Source organism: Amphibalanus amphitrite, unplaced genomic scaffold (assembly GCF_019059575.1).
Source record: "Amphibalanus amphitrite isolate SeventyFive unplaced genomic scaffold, NRLGWU_Aamphi_draft 000340F_arrow, whole genome shotgun sequence".
NCBI classification, from domain to species: Eukaryota; Metazoa; Arthropoda; class Thecostraca; order Balanomorpha; family Balanidae; genus Amphibalanus; species Amphibalanus amphitrite.
The window spans coordinates 130,480-148,249 of NW_024881835.1; the positions used below are offsets into that span (position 1 = coordinate 130,480).

General features: G+C 50.2%; 1 protein-coding gene across 1 annotated transcript; it reads right to left on the reverse strand.

The window, feature by feature from the left end:
* Nucleotides 1-272: 272 nt before the first annotated feature.
* On the reverse strand, nucleotides 273-15,990 carry LOC122388968 (proclotting enzyme-like). The gene is made up of 9 exons (XM_043380567.1): nucleotides 15,582-15,990; nucleotides 11,346-11,441; nucleotides 7,615-8,056; nucleotides 6,010-6,272; nucleotides 3,886-4,078; nucleotides 3,422-3,539; nucleotides 2,746-2,911; nucleotides 1,951-2,090; nucleotides 273-1,607 (listed from the first exon to the last, which is right to left on the reverse strand). The coding sequence occupies exons 2-9, from the start codon at nucleotides 11,437-11,439 to the stop codon at nucleotides 1,449-1,451; spliced, it is 1,575 nt and encodes a 524-aa protein (XP_043236502.1). The 5' UTR covers nucleotides 11,440-11,441; nucleotides 15,582-15,990; the 3' UTR covers nucleotides 273-1,448.
* Nucleotides 15,991-17,770: the final 1,780 nt, after the last annotated feature.

The window sequence follows — 17,770 nt, forward strand, 5'->3', positions numbered from 1 at the left end:
TTTGAAGGAAAACAAATCGATCATGTGAAAATAAATGTCAAAAGTACGTGTGAGGACAGCTCACGAGAGTAAGGTTACGTGAAATACCGAACAAAACCGAATCCTTGCAGCAAGAAGGTGAGGAACACTGAACACACCAAGAATGGCAGTTTTCCTTTTTCTAATTTATGTATTTCAGCTTGCCTATTGTCCTTCCTTATGGTCTATGGAAAACGAAATAGAATATCACACCGATAGTATTGCCTTTAAAATGGCATATTATAAGAGACTTTCAAAGTATCAGTCACGTCGTTTATTTAACGTGTTTTACATGTCAAATGATCGGTAACAATTGAGTACCTTGGGACGCATGTTAGCTACTGGGTAATGAGCATATGATGCCAAACAACATACACATGGCATTGCGACCCTGATTGTTACCGCAAACAGCAAACACTCGCAAAATCCACATTTTATAACATTTAAAACATTAGCAACGTGGCTGTGTCACTTAATGCTCAGACATCACCAAAAGCATAAAAAACAGTTTCACTTAAGGCGCCGAGCACCTCTCGAGCGGCGAGCGATTCGCACGTCAGTGTGGTGTGTGACGTCCGCCCGCGGTCGCCCACGCCTGGGCGGCTTTCTGTTTCGCTGGGAGGCCGCCGGCGGCCCGGGAGGCCGGCACAAGCTGCGCCGTGGCCGGGCCGTGCCAGCGAGCCGCGCACGGCCCGGCCGGAGGACCCACGGGCAACGAGCAGCACTTTCACTGAGGCCGGCCGGCGGCGGCGGTAGCGGCGGCGGCGGTGGCAAGTGGCAACAGCGAATCGCGATTGAGGCGCGATCGACCGTCTCGCTCGCCGGCTCGATCGAACACTCACTCGTCGGCCGACCGTTTTTCAGTTGAGGAGACACTTTCTGTCCTGCACCTCCCCTTCCCTGCTGAGCCGCGCTGCACAGTGAGCACGACCTGACCGCGATCCGACAAGGTCAGGGTCATGAGTGATGAGTTCGGAACCTGAACTCACGGGATGCGCATGGAAGACGAAAACCACCCGGCTGCAAACTTGAGGTCGCACTGATGACAGTCACAGCTCGAAGTCTTCTACAAGTCCTTGTCGAAATTTATCGACATCCAGCGGCACTAGCGGTTGAGTAAATACGCAGGCATGAGTCACTAACCCTTTCACTGCACACAGACGTCTTTAGCCAGCAGAAGTCGGTCGCATTCGGCGCAGGCGCCGCGCAAAGTCCCTCAGCCAGTGGTACACTGTTGTATCGACCGCGACTGGCCATCGGCCGCCGATCCCTGTCAGTCTCTGAGGTCCTGTGGTCCCGTCCGGTTCGACCTGGAGGTCCTGTGGTCCTTCTCAGTCACACTCGAAGGTCCAAGGGTTCACCTGGTGACACTAACTAGGAGGTCCTATCGTCCGCCTGGTCACACTCGGAGGTCCTACGACCCCACACGATCACACCCGGAGGTTCTGTCGGATCCAGGGCAAAAAGTTGGTGACTCGCGTATAGACGCCTGGGTAGCCGGCCTGGGCGCACCGGTTTCCGAAGGAGACGATGCCCAGCTGCATGTAGCGTCCGCGCTCGTAGTAGACGAGGGGGCCGCCAGAGTCGCCCTATCGGGGGCCGGGTACACTATAGTCAGCGGCCGGTGGGTACTCGGACAACACATGAATAGAGACAGGGCTTTTATGACCCAATTCGACACGCTGCGATACATGAATAGCGTGCTTCTAAGTGGAGAATGATGACACCTTATAAATAAAATGACAGCCGAACTGCTACACAAACAATTGAAAAGAACCTGAGTGCATCTAAGACCTTGTGCAGATTTACTTTTCCTCGTTCCCTTTTCGACAAATATTCGTCTGGATCTGCTCGCGTCTGGATCTGCTCGTCTGGATCCCTGACTGCTCGCTGAGCCCAGCCCAGGATTGTGAGGATGTATCAGCGGCTCACCTGGCAGGCGTCCTTCCTGCCGTCGTCGTAGCCCGCGCAGATGAACATCTCTTGGATGGGCTGGAAGTAGGCCTCGTCGCAGCTCTGCTGGGTCCAGATGGGCAGCTCTGCACTGCGCAGCTGAGGCGACTCCTTACCGCCTGGAATAGCCCGAGCAGTCATGCGTCAGTCGTTACCGGATTTAAGCCACTCAATAATCATTTGCAACGACATCGCTTATTGCTTGCTTCTTTGGATACCAAGAGTTCAGTCAATGATGTGGCAATTCGTCCTTTCTCTTGGCTCAAGCTCATTTACATTTGGTTATCTCAGCGAGATGTGAGATGTTGTTGTTGTCACTGAGCGCGTGTCGGTGCGGTGGCCGGGCCGGTATGCCGGGAGGACCAGTGACGGTTCAAGGTCGACGTCTGAGACCCGTCAGTCCAAACCGAAAGGCTCCCTTTCACCGGGGAAATATTTCACTGGATGGCTCTGGAGCCGTCGTTACAGGGGTGACCCGTGTCGCAACTCAGCAGATGACCGAGGGTCGTGGTCCGCAGCGCTTCATTTTGTAATATCGCGAACCACAGAAACAATAATACGTCCCCGGCAAGGTTGCATTTGGAAACTTATTGCGACAATAACCGAAGGAGAAAAAGTGTTGAATAATTTTTGATGATTAAGTTTTTACTTAGTGAAACTAATAGTAAAGCAGTTTTGACTGCCTGATTACGTCACTTGCGGCAGAAACATTAACCGTCCATCCTACTATGGAAGTGTCATCCGATGACGCCCGGTGACGCCCCGCCAGCTCACCGTATGTGGTGACACCCCAGCCGATGACGTGGGACGTCCTGCCGACCAGCGAGTCGAGCGCGGCGCCCTCGTACTCCTCCGGCAGGCAGATGGGGATGGTGAACTCATTAAAGTCCACCGGCCGGTCCAGCTTGAACAGAGCTATGTCGTTGTAGTAGCCGTTCAACTGGAAACGGAGAATAGGGCGTCAGGGTACTAAAACTAGAAAACGAAGTGGCTCACGACCGCACAACAGTTTAAAACTGTATCATGTAATGTTCGCCCGAGTGATTTCGCTGCAGATGAATCCCGGTTCGGATCATATAAAATAGACTACGTCGCAATATGTAGTCAGATACAGCCCTTTATACTGAATCATTCGAGACATTTCATGACGGATAAATTACTCGACAACAGGTCCCAGGGATCAAAGGATTAGGGCTCGGCAGCTTAGGAATAACGACGTATGGTGTTTCCCAACACAACCTGATCTCAGTAAGTGTGCCACTGTGACCTTAACCTCCATGAAAGAGCTTCTTCGAGCACATTCAGACGATACCCCCATGCGTGACGCCGCTGCCGCACGTCATCACCCGTTTGTCCCGCCATTGTTTCCTGCGCTGCGGCCCGGGAGGTCCCACTGTGCGGTGCCGTGTCGAGCCGGACTGTGCGCGGTAGGGGCGGGTCGTGACCTCACCTTGAAGTCGGGGTGTGCCGTGTACTCGGACACGCGGTACGTGACAGTGGCCGAGGCCTCCGATTGTGTGGAGAGGTCCGTGTCGCCCAGGCGGACGGTGAACTGACGCGGGTGGAAGCTGAAACACGCGCGGAGACGCCGTCAGACAGACGCTGGGAACCCGCGGCCAGCGCGCCAGGGGAGACGGAGCAATGCCGCGCAATGGATTGAACGGGCTGGTGAAGCGAGCAAAATCACTCGAACCCTATAAAATTACTAGAAAGTCAAAAAATATGTAATGATGTTTCACAATAAATAGCAAAGCTAATTTATTGATCAACCGGGTAAATGAAGGTAATAGCGCTTCAATCAAATTAATTGTTCCGTTTTTTTTTCAAATGTCTTTTTAATTGCACCGAAAAAGATGTAACGCAGAACGAATATGTAGGTCGTGTTATGTTAATTTGACACGAGTTGTCACTGACCTCTTTCCCTTGGAGTCCTTGGTGCAGTGGGCGGCCGTCATGATGTACTGGCTGGAGATGAGTGAGCCGCCACACCAGTACTCCTTGCGACCCTTTCCGTGCAGGTAGATGGCGGCCATCCAGGGCCACTGGCCCGGACGGGACACGTCGCCTCCCACCACACGGAACTGGGGGGACTGCGGCACTCCGCAGGCTGGGGGCGGGGCAGGTAGGTCAGTGGTGCCCCACCACACGGAACTGGGGTACTGCGGCACTCCGCAGGCTGGGGGATGGGTCAGGTCAGGTCAGTGGTACACCACCACACGGAACTGGGGGGACTGCGGCACTCCGCAGGCTGGGGGCGGGGGCAGGTCAGGTCAGGTCAGTCAGTGATATGCACCACCACACGGAACTGGGGAGACTGCGGCACTCCGCAGGCTGGGGGCGGGGGCAGGTCAGGTCAGTTATACCCCACCACACGGAACTGGGGAGACTGCGGTACTCCGCAGGCTGGGGGGAGGGGGCAGAGGTCAGGTCAGGTCAGTGATACACCACCACACGGAACTGGGGGGACTGCGGCACTCCGCAGGCTGGGGGCAGGGGGCAGGTCAGGTCAGTGATACACCACCACACGGAACTGGGGGGACTGCGGCACTCCGCAGGCTGGGGGCGGGGGCAGGTCAGGTCAGTGATACACCACCACACGGAACTGGGGGGACTGCGGCACTCCGCAGGCTGGGAGCAGAGGTCAGGGTAGGGGAAGGTCAGGTCAGTGATAACCCAACAGTAAGACACGGGGCTGTGGCTCCTGGGGAACTCCGCAGACCGAAACAGAGGTCAGGTTGGATGTTGTTAGACTGGCCATAAAACATGGATTTTGAAAGCTATGCCATGTTTTGGAGTCACGTGTTCAGGAGGATTTAACTAGTGAAATCATTCATTATTACTCTGGAACAGCCGTTTTTATTGACTGGCCGAAAGCCGCCCTTATTTAAAAGTTGATCCGTAACAAATACGCGTAATTGCATGAAAGCAGGATAATACTGCCCTCAAACCAATGAGAGATTCTACATTATCTTCCATCAGAGCTAACGGGCGAGACCATCGGAACAGGTGGCACAGACTGCTAGCTGATCATCGCAGAGGTAGATTGTGCTGCAATAAACAGACAACGGGTAGACTGCGCCGCAATACACACCAGCCGCCTAACGGGTAGACTGCACCGCAATACACACCAGCGGCCCAACGGGTAGACTGTGCCGCAATACACAGACAATGGGTAGACTGCACCGCAATACACACCAGCCGCCTAACGGGTAGACTGCACCGCAATATACATCAGACGCCCAACGGGTAGACTGTGCCGCAATACACACCAGCCGCCCAACGGGACTGTGCCGCAATACACAGACAACGGGTAGACTGCACCGCAATACACATCACAACCACAATGGGCAGATGGCACGGCAATTCACACCATGCAGCCGCCCGACGGGTAGACTGTGCCGCAATACACAGACAGCGAGCAGACTGCACTGCAATACACAGACAACGGGTGTAGACTGCACCGCAATACACAGACAATAGGTAGACTGTACCGCACTTCACACACCTGCTATATAGACTGTACCGCACTACACACCTGCTAGGTAGACTATGCCGCATTACACATGCGCGCCTGACAGGTAGACTGCACCGCAATACACATTACACGCCCAATTGATATATTGCACCGCAGTACACGCATACTCTGCCTCACTGAAATGAAAAGGTACCTATAACACAAACAGGGGATGTCTGCCATATTGATTCTGGTATATGTATATTAGCCAAATTGTTGGTAAGAAGACATTGTTTCAAGTCCACAAACGACAAAACAGTGCAATTCAAATCTTTATATCTATATTTCGCAAATCTTATATAGATATAAAGATTTGAATTGCACTGTTTTGTCGTTTGTGGACTTGAAACAAAAATATTAGCCTAAATTCATGGTATGTGTAAGAATGCACGTACGTACACGAAAACTAACAAGTTCCTTCTACTTATGAACCAGCAGTAGGTACTCACAGTAGACGTGTTATAGGTAGTAAAATTCACATAAGTGAATCATAAACAGAGCCCTCAGCCGGCCGGCGTACTCACGGAAGCGCCGCTGTGGTGTGACCGGTACGCCGGGGATGCTGACGGGTGGCGGACGGGACACCGGCGGGGGCCGGCCGGCGATCGGGGGCAGCGGCCGCGGCGGCTGCGGCCTCTGGGGCCTCTGCGGGCCCAGGCCCTGGCCCAGGCCCTGGCCCAGACCCTGGCCCAGAGAGCCGCCGAACGAGGGCCGGGTGGGCACCGGAGCAGGCCGGACCGGCCGCTGCGCCACCGCTGTCTGGACGCCGCTGGACGATGAGCCCGAGCTGGAAGGGAGGTGGATCTCCGTCAGTGGGCGTGAACGAGCAATCAGGATGTTATGGCTGGTAAACGAAGGCAATGAGCTGCACGTGCTATGCAAAGCAGCGCTATCATGCTCGTTTGGTTGGGTCGCGTGCTGTGATTATATTTTTGTATACCTTCCGCTTAACATTCATTGACTTTTGATGTATACACTATACAGTATACAGTGACGTAATATTGCCTTTAACCCGCGAGTTGCTGGGGGGGGGGGCGTTAAACGCCCCCACTTTTTTCGCCGGGCCATAGCATAAAAACGGCGCGCCGCAGGCACGTAAAATTTTGGGTACCTGTAGGGAATTGATTGAAGCTTATTGTGACAAAGTTTCAAAAAAAATCGGTCGGAAAATTTTTGAACTATCGAGGTTTTAGTGACGTCATGATTTCTGAGTTTTCGACCAAAAACGGCATATGTTCAAAAAATCATATAAAATCACAGAATAGACATACAGACATGCCGTAAACGCCATTAGACTGCCAATACCATGAACAATCAAATCGCTATCTTCGATTGTTGATTATCGTTCCGCATTTTCCAAAATCTTGAAGTGAATCTTGGCAATTTCTCGTGACTACTTCACGACCATGATACATGCATTTCTTAAATTGAACTTTTTTAGCCAAACACGTACACATATGGTAAAATGAATGTCACCATCGTGTTCTACGCCCCAAATTACTCATAAAACATGTGTCACAGGCTGCGAATATCAGTTTTGATTTTCGGGAATATGTGCCTGCCCGGTTGACCTGACCTTGACCCTGACCTATGCTTGACTGACCCCTACATGAAGCTGATACTCTTGTAGGCCTTATATGATGGATTGTGCACCGTTTTGACAGAGTTTATGACGAGAGGCGCCCTTTGCGAAGTCCTGAAGTCCATGCTACTGAAAGCCCGATTTCAGGTGTTTGACCTGACCTTGACCTGACCTGTGACCTCAAAATTCAACTTTTAAGTACCCATCTGAAGCGTCTCGTCGCGTTCTTTCGTTTGCCGCCTCGTGCGTTTCGCTGCGCCTATTGGTTCTCGAGTTATCGGCTGGGGGCGTTTAACGCCCCCCCCCCCCAGCAAACGGTGGGTGGCGAAATACCCCAGCAACTGCCGGGTTAACATAAAATACAAATTTAATATTGAATGTGTTTTCATATTGATTTACCTCAGAGGATGGCGAAAATGATGTGAATAATGGGAAACGACAGACCACCATTGCACAATACACATTGCAAATACCAAATGGCTAGCCGTTAGTCAATCATCCAGCCTGCAGCCTGCAGGTACCTAGTGGCGCTCGGCGCTCCCCTCACCTGGGACAGCAGACGCCGGGCACGAAGAGCGACTGGAAGCAGATGCTGTTGCGCAGGTTGCCCAGGTCGAGCAGCATCTGCGGACAGGCGCTGAGGTCTCGGCACTCTCCGCTGGTCAGCTGGGGCGTGGTGCAGCTGGGCGCCGGCTGGCCGCTGTTCTGCTGGGCCGCCGCCGTCTGCGCCACCGGCTGGACGGCCGTCGCGGCAGCAGCCCCCGACTGCTGGCCGAACGCGGGGTCTAGCGGCTGGGACGGCCCGCCCAGGCCGCCCAGGCCGTCCTCCGGCAGCAGTCGGTCCACCAGCGGGCTGGCCAGCGGCCGCAGCGCGCTGGTCACGTTCGGGCCCAGCACGCTGTTACCGGCCAGCACCAGGGCGCCCTTCACCAGCTCCTTGAAGAGGCCGCGCGAGTCCCCCGACCTGTCGCGACCTCCCGAGTCCGAGTCTGTAAACACGGAAATGTGGTCTCAGGAAAAGGTTATGCCATGGTAAGACTGGGGCATTCCACGTCAAATCGAACAAAAATCGGCTGTTTTGCACCTTACCATCAGCGATTTCATTATAAATTTGTGAGCGCGTTCCTGTGTGGCCCCGGACATTACATTGATGTTTTTTGCACATTCTGACCACAGGTCCTCTAAATATAGGGCATCAAATTTTTACAAAATGTTGCATCTTTATATTTTTGAACGACCATAACTTTGGTTGTACTTGTTTGATTTGAATGAAATAAACCTTACTGTTTAGGTAATTTCTTAAGCATTTGTTTAGAATTGCACCTACTTAAATATATGACCTTGAAATTTGCTTAACTCTGTTCTTAAGCACAAATATTGAAATAGCAAAAAACACGTCACCTTCGATTTGGCTCATTTTCATATATTTTATTGCCTACCATATTCTTAACAACCTGTGAAAAAATTAGAGTGGGCCATTCATAAGTTTTGAAGAAAATTGCACATATGCAAACGTATGTTAGCACGCGCAGTGGAGGGGGAAGAGCGAATTTCGCCCACCCGTCCTATTTTTCGCCAATATCTCATAAGATTAATGCGAAATTAATTATGGCTACCTGTCAAGAATTGAATTGGACATCTCATCGTGCAAGCAATAAGAAAATCGGTTCACAACTGTTCTAGTAATAGCGGTGTAAAGTGAACATCCTGTCGCCGCAGCGACGCGGCGACTCGGCAGCCGGCGCCGACCGCTACGCGCCGCCTGAATTGTAGACTGTGCCGGGACGGAACGGAACGGTTCCGTCTTTACATCGCGCTCCCTACCGCTGATTACGTTCGATTCGCGTCAAATTTTGTGAGAAGACTAAGAATTGTACAGGCAATCTTATGGTGAAAGAATTTTGAAAATCGTTGGGTAAACAATTGAAATATGAACGTGTAAACACAAAATTGTGATTGCTGCGTTTCCCGCATCGGCCGAGCCCGCCTCAGCCGGCGACATGTTACTCTTAGCAGGCCTCTAACTGCCATATTTATTATTGGATTAACTAGAAACTCCCCATACATACTAAAAAAAATGTATGTTCTTTCGTATCGTGAAGATCAAAAGACGTGAAGATATCGTTGCGTGATAATGTTTTCGTTGAATTTACATCATGATGCATTTCCACACGGCTCAAAATTCACCGCAAAATACCGTTTGCCTGAGACACTTTTACTATGGAACGTGAATGCTTGACTACGATGACTATGCATTTCCATTCTCGCAGAGTTTAGGATATCACTAATCAGCAATCATTCATTTCAGAAAGTGTACACAAGCAAGCATGTCTTGACTCTGTCTTTCAAGGTCACGCGCGGTTGCGTGATGTTGTTGCATGAAAACGGCGTTTGCCGCGAAAGTTATGAATGGCCCACTCCATTTTTTTCACAGATGGTTAGGAACATTGTGACGGACATAATATGTAAAAATTAACCAAATCGAAGGTGACGTGTTTTTTCCTATTTAAATTTTTCTGTTTTAATTCAAGGTCAAATGCATTTCAAGGTCACTTCAATTTAATTTTATAATTAAAAATCAAAGCCTTATCAATTGCCTATAAGACCCTGTTAATATCATTTTGATACCAGAAAAGGAACCAGAGTTATAGCCATTTAAAAAAATTGATGTGTGGCATTTTTCGCTATATTCGATGACCTATATCTCAGCGATACGTTATCAAATTTCGAAAATATTATACGTTACTCAGTTTTGAACCATGCCCAGTCTGCCTACAAATTTTGAGAAAAATCGAAGGGGATGACGGATTTCGGTGTTTGATTTGGCGTGGAATGCCCCGACTAAAGTTTTGTTTTCTCGCCCCGTTGGGGGGCCATTTTGTTCCCCCCTGTGGTTTTTCCTGAATAGCAAGAAAACGGCGTTGCGCAGCGCTGCCAAATTTTCAGTACCTTCCCGGGCATCAATTTGACACCTTCACACCAAATTTCAAGTCTTAGGTAACCTTAGGTCAGGAGTTATTGAGGTCAAACTGAGGTCATGTTTGTGCAAAAATGAGCAAAAAACATGCAATCTTGAAACGCTCACCAAATCTACAGTTATCAAGCAATTTCAAAGTTTTTTATATGGTCTGGTAGACAAAAAGCGGCGCTACAACACTGTTATCTCGGATTTTCAAAATTTTGGGTTTTTGACCCTCAAAAATTCAAAAAAAATATTTTTTTAGAAAAACTAAAAACAAACAAACAACTTTCCGAATTTCGAAAAAACCGGAATATATGTGATAGTCCCTGCGCTCTTCTATATACATACCAAATTTCAGATCGATATCCTGTTTTTTGGCCAAGTTATAGCGAAAAAACTGTTCAAAAATGATGACGTCAAATTTTGAACTCAATTTTTAGCGATTCTAGACCACGTACGGCAAAACAAAGACCACCATTGAACTCCCCGTGACGAGCTGCATCGATTCAATACCCATTTTATGCAAAAATATCAACTTTGAAATTTGACCTAATTTGACCTGACCTTGACCTGACCTTGACCTGACCTTGACCAAAACGTGACCTAAGCTGGCCCCAAAGGCTGTCTGACCCACATAATCGCATTTGTCATGTAAAATGGACCATAAAACATGTATCACACGACACTTTCATATTGTGACCCCCCAGTGACCTGACCTCTGTGACCTGACCTGGTATCAGTGACCTCAAATAGCAAAATATGTGTTTGAAGAACATTTCCCCATCGATGATTTTCTATGAAATGCATTTTACTCGATTTTACAACGCATTTCTTGAAATGCCTGTAAACGGTGAAAATTGGACCTTTGACCTGACCTGTGACGTCATCGGTTTGACCTAGGTCAATAAAATTGGGTCACAAGGTAGTTCCCTGATAGGGCTATCCAACACCGTTTGCCGCTTGTCGCTAGGTTGCGTGGTTCTTGAGATCTTAGGGGTGGGAGCAAAATAGCCCCCCCCCCCCCCAACGGGGCGCGTTGCTCGGCAGAGCCAAACGGGGCGCGGGTTAATGGATGGATTAATCATTCTTAAATTTTTCTGGAATGTTTTCGGTACTGCATTATAAACGTACGCTGTTCTTCGGTCCCAGAGTCACTGGTCAAAGTTGTTTCCCATTATGAATTATTCACCAACCCTGAACAACGGGAAACATGCATGACGTGACCTACTAAAAGTGAAGACCGTTGGTGACATAGGACGTGAGCGGCTAGAGGCGATCGCATCTGTGTCTCGCTCTGTAGGGTTGCAGGTGCATACCTGTTGAGGCGGCATCTTTTTCTGCCGAGGCGGTTGAGCAGACAGTGAGCAGCAAAATGCCAATCGCACACTGTATCAATCTTCTTGGCTTCATATCTGAAACAGAAGCAACCCATGGGCCATGTAAACACTCCAACTCTACATATACACCTTGAACAGGTCATATTCCACTAAAGTAAGAACTAAGAGCAAAATAAACCAATGGCAGTAACAACTGAGTATCTGTAAGGTTTAGCAGCAGAAGAACCAAGCTATGCGCTGATATTTACACAACTGTTTCGATTTTACGTTGGACGTGTACCCAGTCATGCTGAAACCATACATAACAAGCGTTGCGATTGCTTGGCAGTGTCGTGGGTCGCGTTCACTTTCGTTCAGGATTTCCGCTTCATGCTTTACGGCTGTGCGGCGCGAACACCCCGTTTACCACACTACTTCGTAACCAGCTTCTCGCGCGGTCCGCGGCCAGCACATTTCGACACACCACGCTGCCGCTGCCGCCCTGTGACTGCCCCAGGGTACATAACCGCATCTCCGGGTCGGTCGGCCGGGTGCCCGGGACGCCGGATCCCGGGAAGAGAAGGGAGAGGGAGGGAGGGAGGGAGGGAGGTGGACAGAGGTCCGGCCGGCCGGGTCAAGGTCAGGGCACATCCTGGAGAGTGGCCGGCTGGCCGGGTCCCCTGCTCAGGTGGCGTAAGACCTCGCGGGCCGCACGTCCGCCCGCCGGCCGGCCCGGGGGCTGTGACGTCACAGAGGGTCTGACCCACACCGGCAGAACACAGGGAAACCCCAAGGTCAGCCACGCACCGGCGACAGACGCGCACCCACTGCGCGTGTTATGGTGCCGCGTTCGGGGAAGCGTTTCTGGAGAACGTTCTCTGGTCTTTCCCAGCTGTCTCAGCTGTAGTGGTGTAAAGCGTTTTTTTTTTCTTAAAGTTATTTGGTTGCTTGGGGCTGACAAGAGAAGACAAATATATTTTAAATGCTAGATATTGCCAGAAATGCTTAGCAAATTTGATGATTCATACACATTGCAAAACATGACAGCGTTGCACTGTATGTAAGAAAGAATTGAAAGGAATAGAATAAACAATAAGAATAGCAATAAACTCTGTCACATAATTATGTAACAGAATATACATAGATCTTGCAGTATATAAACAGAACGATGCCATTTCTGATTTGACAGATCCAGAAAACAAAACAAAAAAGTTTCACTTGATTTATCTGCTACATGAGTTGTATATCAATGGTGTATGTCAAGCTGTCGCATGTTTTATGGCAGCAGCATGGTGACATTCATCGTTTCGAGCGATTTGCCAATCATTAGGTTCGTAGAGGAGAGTGGGGTAAGATGCCCAGGGTGGGAAAGACGCCCCACCCCCTCTAGCGGCGAAACAAAGAATCGGACCTGGAAATTAATGTTCTTAGCGTAAAGCGGAAGCCTGCCTTGTTAACTGCACCAAAAAATTGCGAAGCTCAGTTGGGCAACGGCTGGCTGATGATTGCATGTTTTTTATTTGCTGCTTTCAAAAAATATTTTGGTGTCAGAACATTGTAAATATCAAAGAAGGTAAATAATTTTTGCGTCCCTTGCTATAGTCGTGATACATTAGCATGCGTGCACTGTGTCCCAAACAGTTTGTTTCTGGGTGTAGTTTTATGGCTAACAAATTGTACTGATTTAATGTTACTTCGGTACCTTGGGGTAAGATGCCCCCTGTCCTGATGGGGAAAGACGCCCCCCCCCCCCTAAATCCGTAGGCTGTCCTTCAAACAGCCCGTCAAATCATTTATTACATACTTGTGATGTAGACAAAAGCCGATCTGGGACTATTGAGAGTCCAGTACGGTCGGGTGCTCCCCATGCCGGTCTCTCGGCCCACATAGCGACTTTTTGGGCGGCATCTGACTCTGAGAGCCCTCATGACGGCCTCTGTGGGCCCCATTATTGGCTCCAGGGCCCCTCACGACATCCTTTGAGGGCTTCCACGTTGGCCCCACGGGCCGCGCTGGTATCGGAGGTCCCCAGCCCCACGATGGGCTCGAGGGCCCTCAAGCATCATGAAGACCTATTAGAGCCCCACAGTGGTCTCCGAACGCCACCACGGAGGCTTGTTTGGCCGCGCTGGACTATGATGGCCCTAACGATGACCTCTGAAGCCCCTTACGACTACTTTTGAGGGCCCTTATGATGACGTTTGGTGTCTACTGCAGGCCCGAAGGGCCTACTGATTCGTTCAGGCGATTCACGTGCCCATTTATGTCACTTATAGTGCAGGGGGGGGGGCATCTTTCCCAACGTCAGGGGGCGTCTTTCCCACCCTGTGGGGTAAGATGCCCCCTTTCCATAGGCGCGGGAGCCGGGGGGGCAGTGGGGGCAGCTTGCCCCCCCAACTCTGGGGCCGTGGGGGCGGTGCCCCCACAGCTTTGAGACGGAATACCACACTTTTTTTGCAAATGTTTTCTTTTTTTGTTGAAAAAGCCGAGGGGTGAAAAATAAGTGGCCTAAAACCGGTGAGAAAACTAGATTTGGGGGTACCCTAGGTTGATCTCTATTATGGTGTGCCCCCCCCCCCCCAGTCGGAAAGTAGTTCCCGCGCCCCTGCCCCTTTCACTTCTTCAGGAAAATGCTTAATAGCAAAAAATGTTATAATATTTCAGGCACGAAAGTGTGATATTTTTGGAGAAAAATGATGTCGGCTTCCGTTGAAACTCCAAGTTTTTGCTTTCCCATCGTCATTTTCGAATAATATATGACAAAGCAAAACCCTGGGCATCTTTCCCCACTCTCCCCTATGATTTTCGCATGGTGTACGTATTTACACTTTTACGAAGTATTTTTGATTGAAGTTTGGACGGTTATTAACTTCATTCGATGTCATCCATTGTGTTGGTAAATGTCAGCGTCATGCAATGATTGCTTTACTTTTATCAAAAAAGAAATGAAATTTTTCCACAAGCTTTCGGGACGCGCAGATAATAAGTAAAAAGGGAAGTGATGCGAGTGTTTCCATTTTTGCCATGGTTCTCTATTGGTCTCCATTTTTGTGTATGTACCGAAGTAATTTTGAAATTGGTGCTTGGATTCTAAACATCGATGCATTGTTATTCTGTGCGTTTACCTATTCGAATACTGCAACACAGACCTTATTGTTATTCAGTCTACCAGTCACCTAAGATTTTGTTGGATTATGCACTTTAGCTCTAACAGCCTAATACGACGTTTATCTAGCCATCTGGCTTATTTCACTGCTTATTTTCGTGGCTTGGTAGTGCGCTTTCAGAGACGAGGTTTTAATTGCTTCAACTTCACATCGGCAATATAATCGCACACTACAGATTTCCCACCGGTTACAAGCCACTGTTACTATGCAGTACCTAGATACAATCAAAATCTACATCTGCATCTGAAAAAGTCTGCATCAAACCAGCACTCTGCAAACCTGTTGGTGATAAACCAAACCCCAGCTGATCATAATTAGCCTCTCCACGTGAACGGCGACCTTGCCCCTCCCCGGTCGGCGGGTACCATCTGCCCGATCAGCTGCTGTACAGATCGGGGCTACCCCGCCGACCAGAGGCGCTTCTCTGACCGCCGACCGGCCGACCGACGGCGGGTGAAAGTGATGTGTCACACCGCCGGTGACAACACAGGCCTGGACGGAGCGCGGATCGTGACGGGAACTCGGTCCGACCGGCTCACAGCGGCTGCTCGTGATAGAGGTCCTGCTTGAGCGGTTCCGGAGCGCACTGTTTCCGCCGGCTTCTCCATTTCATCAGGACCATGCTCGTGATGTGATGGATCGTGTTCGTGCACTCTGATGTGAGAGTGCATGGTTGATGGTATCAGATGTGGGCAAGATATTTCATTGATAAGAGTGGAAAGCACTCAAGCGTTGTCAGACATCCTTTGATGTTACTACCGTGTCCTTGTATGTCGTAACCGAGCACTGGGTGGTTTTGCTACAGATGACATCGGGCTTTTGCGCCATTTCACTTTCATAGTTTCCTATCGTCCTTCTCACCGCAAAAATCACGAACGGTCTTGCAAAACTCATTGCGTAACTGGAAATCAGTTCCTTGTTTGAAGTGCCGGTCACAGATGTTCTGGTAAATCTCCGATACAACTGATGCATTTGCATCACATCAGATACAGGGCATGTGTAAGTGTTGCGGATAGCCGAAGCTGTGTGCATCTCACCTGTAGTGTTGTTAGCTGGAGACGAAACTCACCTGGCGAGTGTCTGAGTCAGAGGAGGAGGCGGTGTGTGCAGAACGCAGGCCGGCGGCGCCAACTTTCCCTGCGCCTACTCGAGTTTGGCGCGTCAGTCAGTCAGAGCACGTGACTCGGCCAGTACTGGCGCCGCGCGAGACAGCGAGACCACGTGACTGGAGACACTGTTGACGCTGTGATAGACGAGAGGTCACAGAGGCCGCCGACTGTTGACGGCAGCTCCACTCTTCTCACTGTTGACCAATCACTCTCTCCCCTCTCACTCTCTCGGACACAGGTCCCACTGCTGTGGGCTACTGTAGCTGCTCACTGGAGCTGACCGCGGGTCACTGGGGGCGACTGTGGGGGACAGCGAGCTCTGACCGGAGCTCCTGTCACCGCCCGTGAGCCGTGCCTCCTCCGTGCCGACTGGTGGCTGCGTGGTGACCGGCTGCGACCACACCGGCTCTCCCTTTCACCGCGCTGAACTTGGCAGAGCTGGCCGGCCGGACAGGCCAGCCAGGTCGACCGCTCAGCGCAGGGCTGCAGCTGGGAGGCGGCTGCATCTGCACTGCACTGACCCACATACAGCTGTGCATGGTAAACGAGCAGTGACGGTGCTAAAGGACAACACAAACAGCGGCATGACATACAGGCGTCCGGTGTTTTATTCGTGGTATGGTTTTGCATACATACCTACAAACAAACGCAAGGCCGCATTGTAATATACCTAATGTTATACTCTTATGTCAGATTCTCGTGTGTTCCTGGTCACCGTTCCACCATTTTCCAGCACAGTCAAACCCTTCTCCTCCACGCTGTAACACCTTTGAGTGATCAGAGCTGGACGGTCACCTTCCGATGTGAGTAGTTCATCGGGAGCAGGCTCACGTGCCTAGAGGGAGCAGTTCACGTGCGATGGGGTGACCGGTAGCTCAGGGCTGGGTGGTCTCTCCTGCACTGTGATGCGACGGGCTCAGCCCGGAGGCCCACCAAGATGGCCGTCCAGACCAATTAGATGGGAGACACAGCTGACAGCCACCAAGGTGGCCGTGTCTCCCTTAACCCTATTCCTGGCGGGCTCCGCCGGGACAAGAAACTGGCGGGGGGGGGGGCCGATTCGGCCCCCCCCCCTAAGATCTCGAGAACGAGGCAAGATAGCGACAAGCGGTAAACGGCATCGGATACGCATGGACAAGGTCTACAATTTTTGCTAAGGTCATTTTCAGGTCAGGTCAAAGATGACGTCACAGGGGTCGAAAAAGTCAAAATGGCGGCGCTAGATATGGAGAGAGTTTTTCTCGAATAACTTTCGAATTAGTCAAGATAGGAACAAACTAAGGGCATCATCGTGATCCTCTCGTCAATCCGCATCGAATGATATATATGTTGACCTCGAAAGGTCAAGGTCAAAGGTTGACCTCAGGTCACGTGACCTCGAGGTCATCATGTATATCATTCGATGCGTCTTGACAAGCTGAACACAATGAGACCATCCACGCGTCTGTATCTTGTTCCTGTACGGAGTTATTGGCCAAAAACCTTTGGTGACCTTTGATGACGTCACATGACCTCACAGCTGCCCAACAGCAAAACAGACCTCAAGGTAGTGAAGGTTGATCGTATATGAAGTCATGTATGGTATATGGGGCCATTCCGACCCGTTTTAGTGGTAAAAACAGGGAGTTGATTTTTCCCCCTTTGACTTATAATGGGGAGGTCGCGAAACTGACCTGACCTTAGGTCACCGATATCAAAATTCCGAGATATACAAATTGCACAAACTGGTACCCTAACTAAAGCCTGAAGAGAAGAAATTGATCGGTCAAAAACTCTAGCTCTGGCATGATTGCAAACTTTTCTGAGGTAGGGTCACCAAACCGCCTCTGGTGACCTGACCTGAGGTCAGATCAACTCAAAATTTTCAGACATGTTGCGTAGAAGCCTTTTAGGAAAAGTCAGAAAATTTGAGCTTCCTAGCTCAACGCGTTTGGGAGAAATAACCAAAAAACCTCAGGGGGGGCTCCTGAGGCCCCCCCCCCCGCCAGGAATAGGGTTAAATCCTATCACCAATCATCCTTCCGGCTCTGAAGTGACCTCTTTAGACCAACTTCAAAAGAAAAAGCAAAAAAAAAAACTACAAAACACAGCAGGCTTTCCTGGTGTCATACACAATTTTGAGGAGTAAATGAAGGGTGGCCTCCGTTCC

What these genes read in the sequence shown, in the direction of transcription:
- LOC122388968 (XM_043380567.1), bottom strand. Translation starts at nt 11,439, where the DNA reads ATGAAGCCAAGAAGATTGATACAGTGTGCGATTGGCATTTTGCTGCTC. An exon ending in CGGCACACCCCGACTTCAAG is followed by an intron (nt 2,912 to 3,421) that starts GTGAGGTCACGA and finishes CTCCGTTTCCAG; the next exon opens with TTGAACGGCTACTACAACGA. An exon ending in GCAGGAAGGACGCCTGCCAG is followed by an intron (nt 1,608 to 1,950) that starts GTGAGCCGCTGA and finishes GGCCCCCGATAG; the next exon opens with GGCGACTCTGGCGGCCCCCT.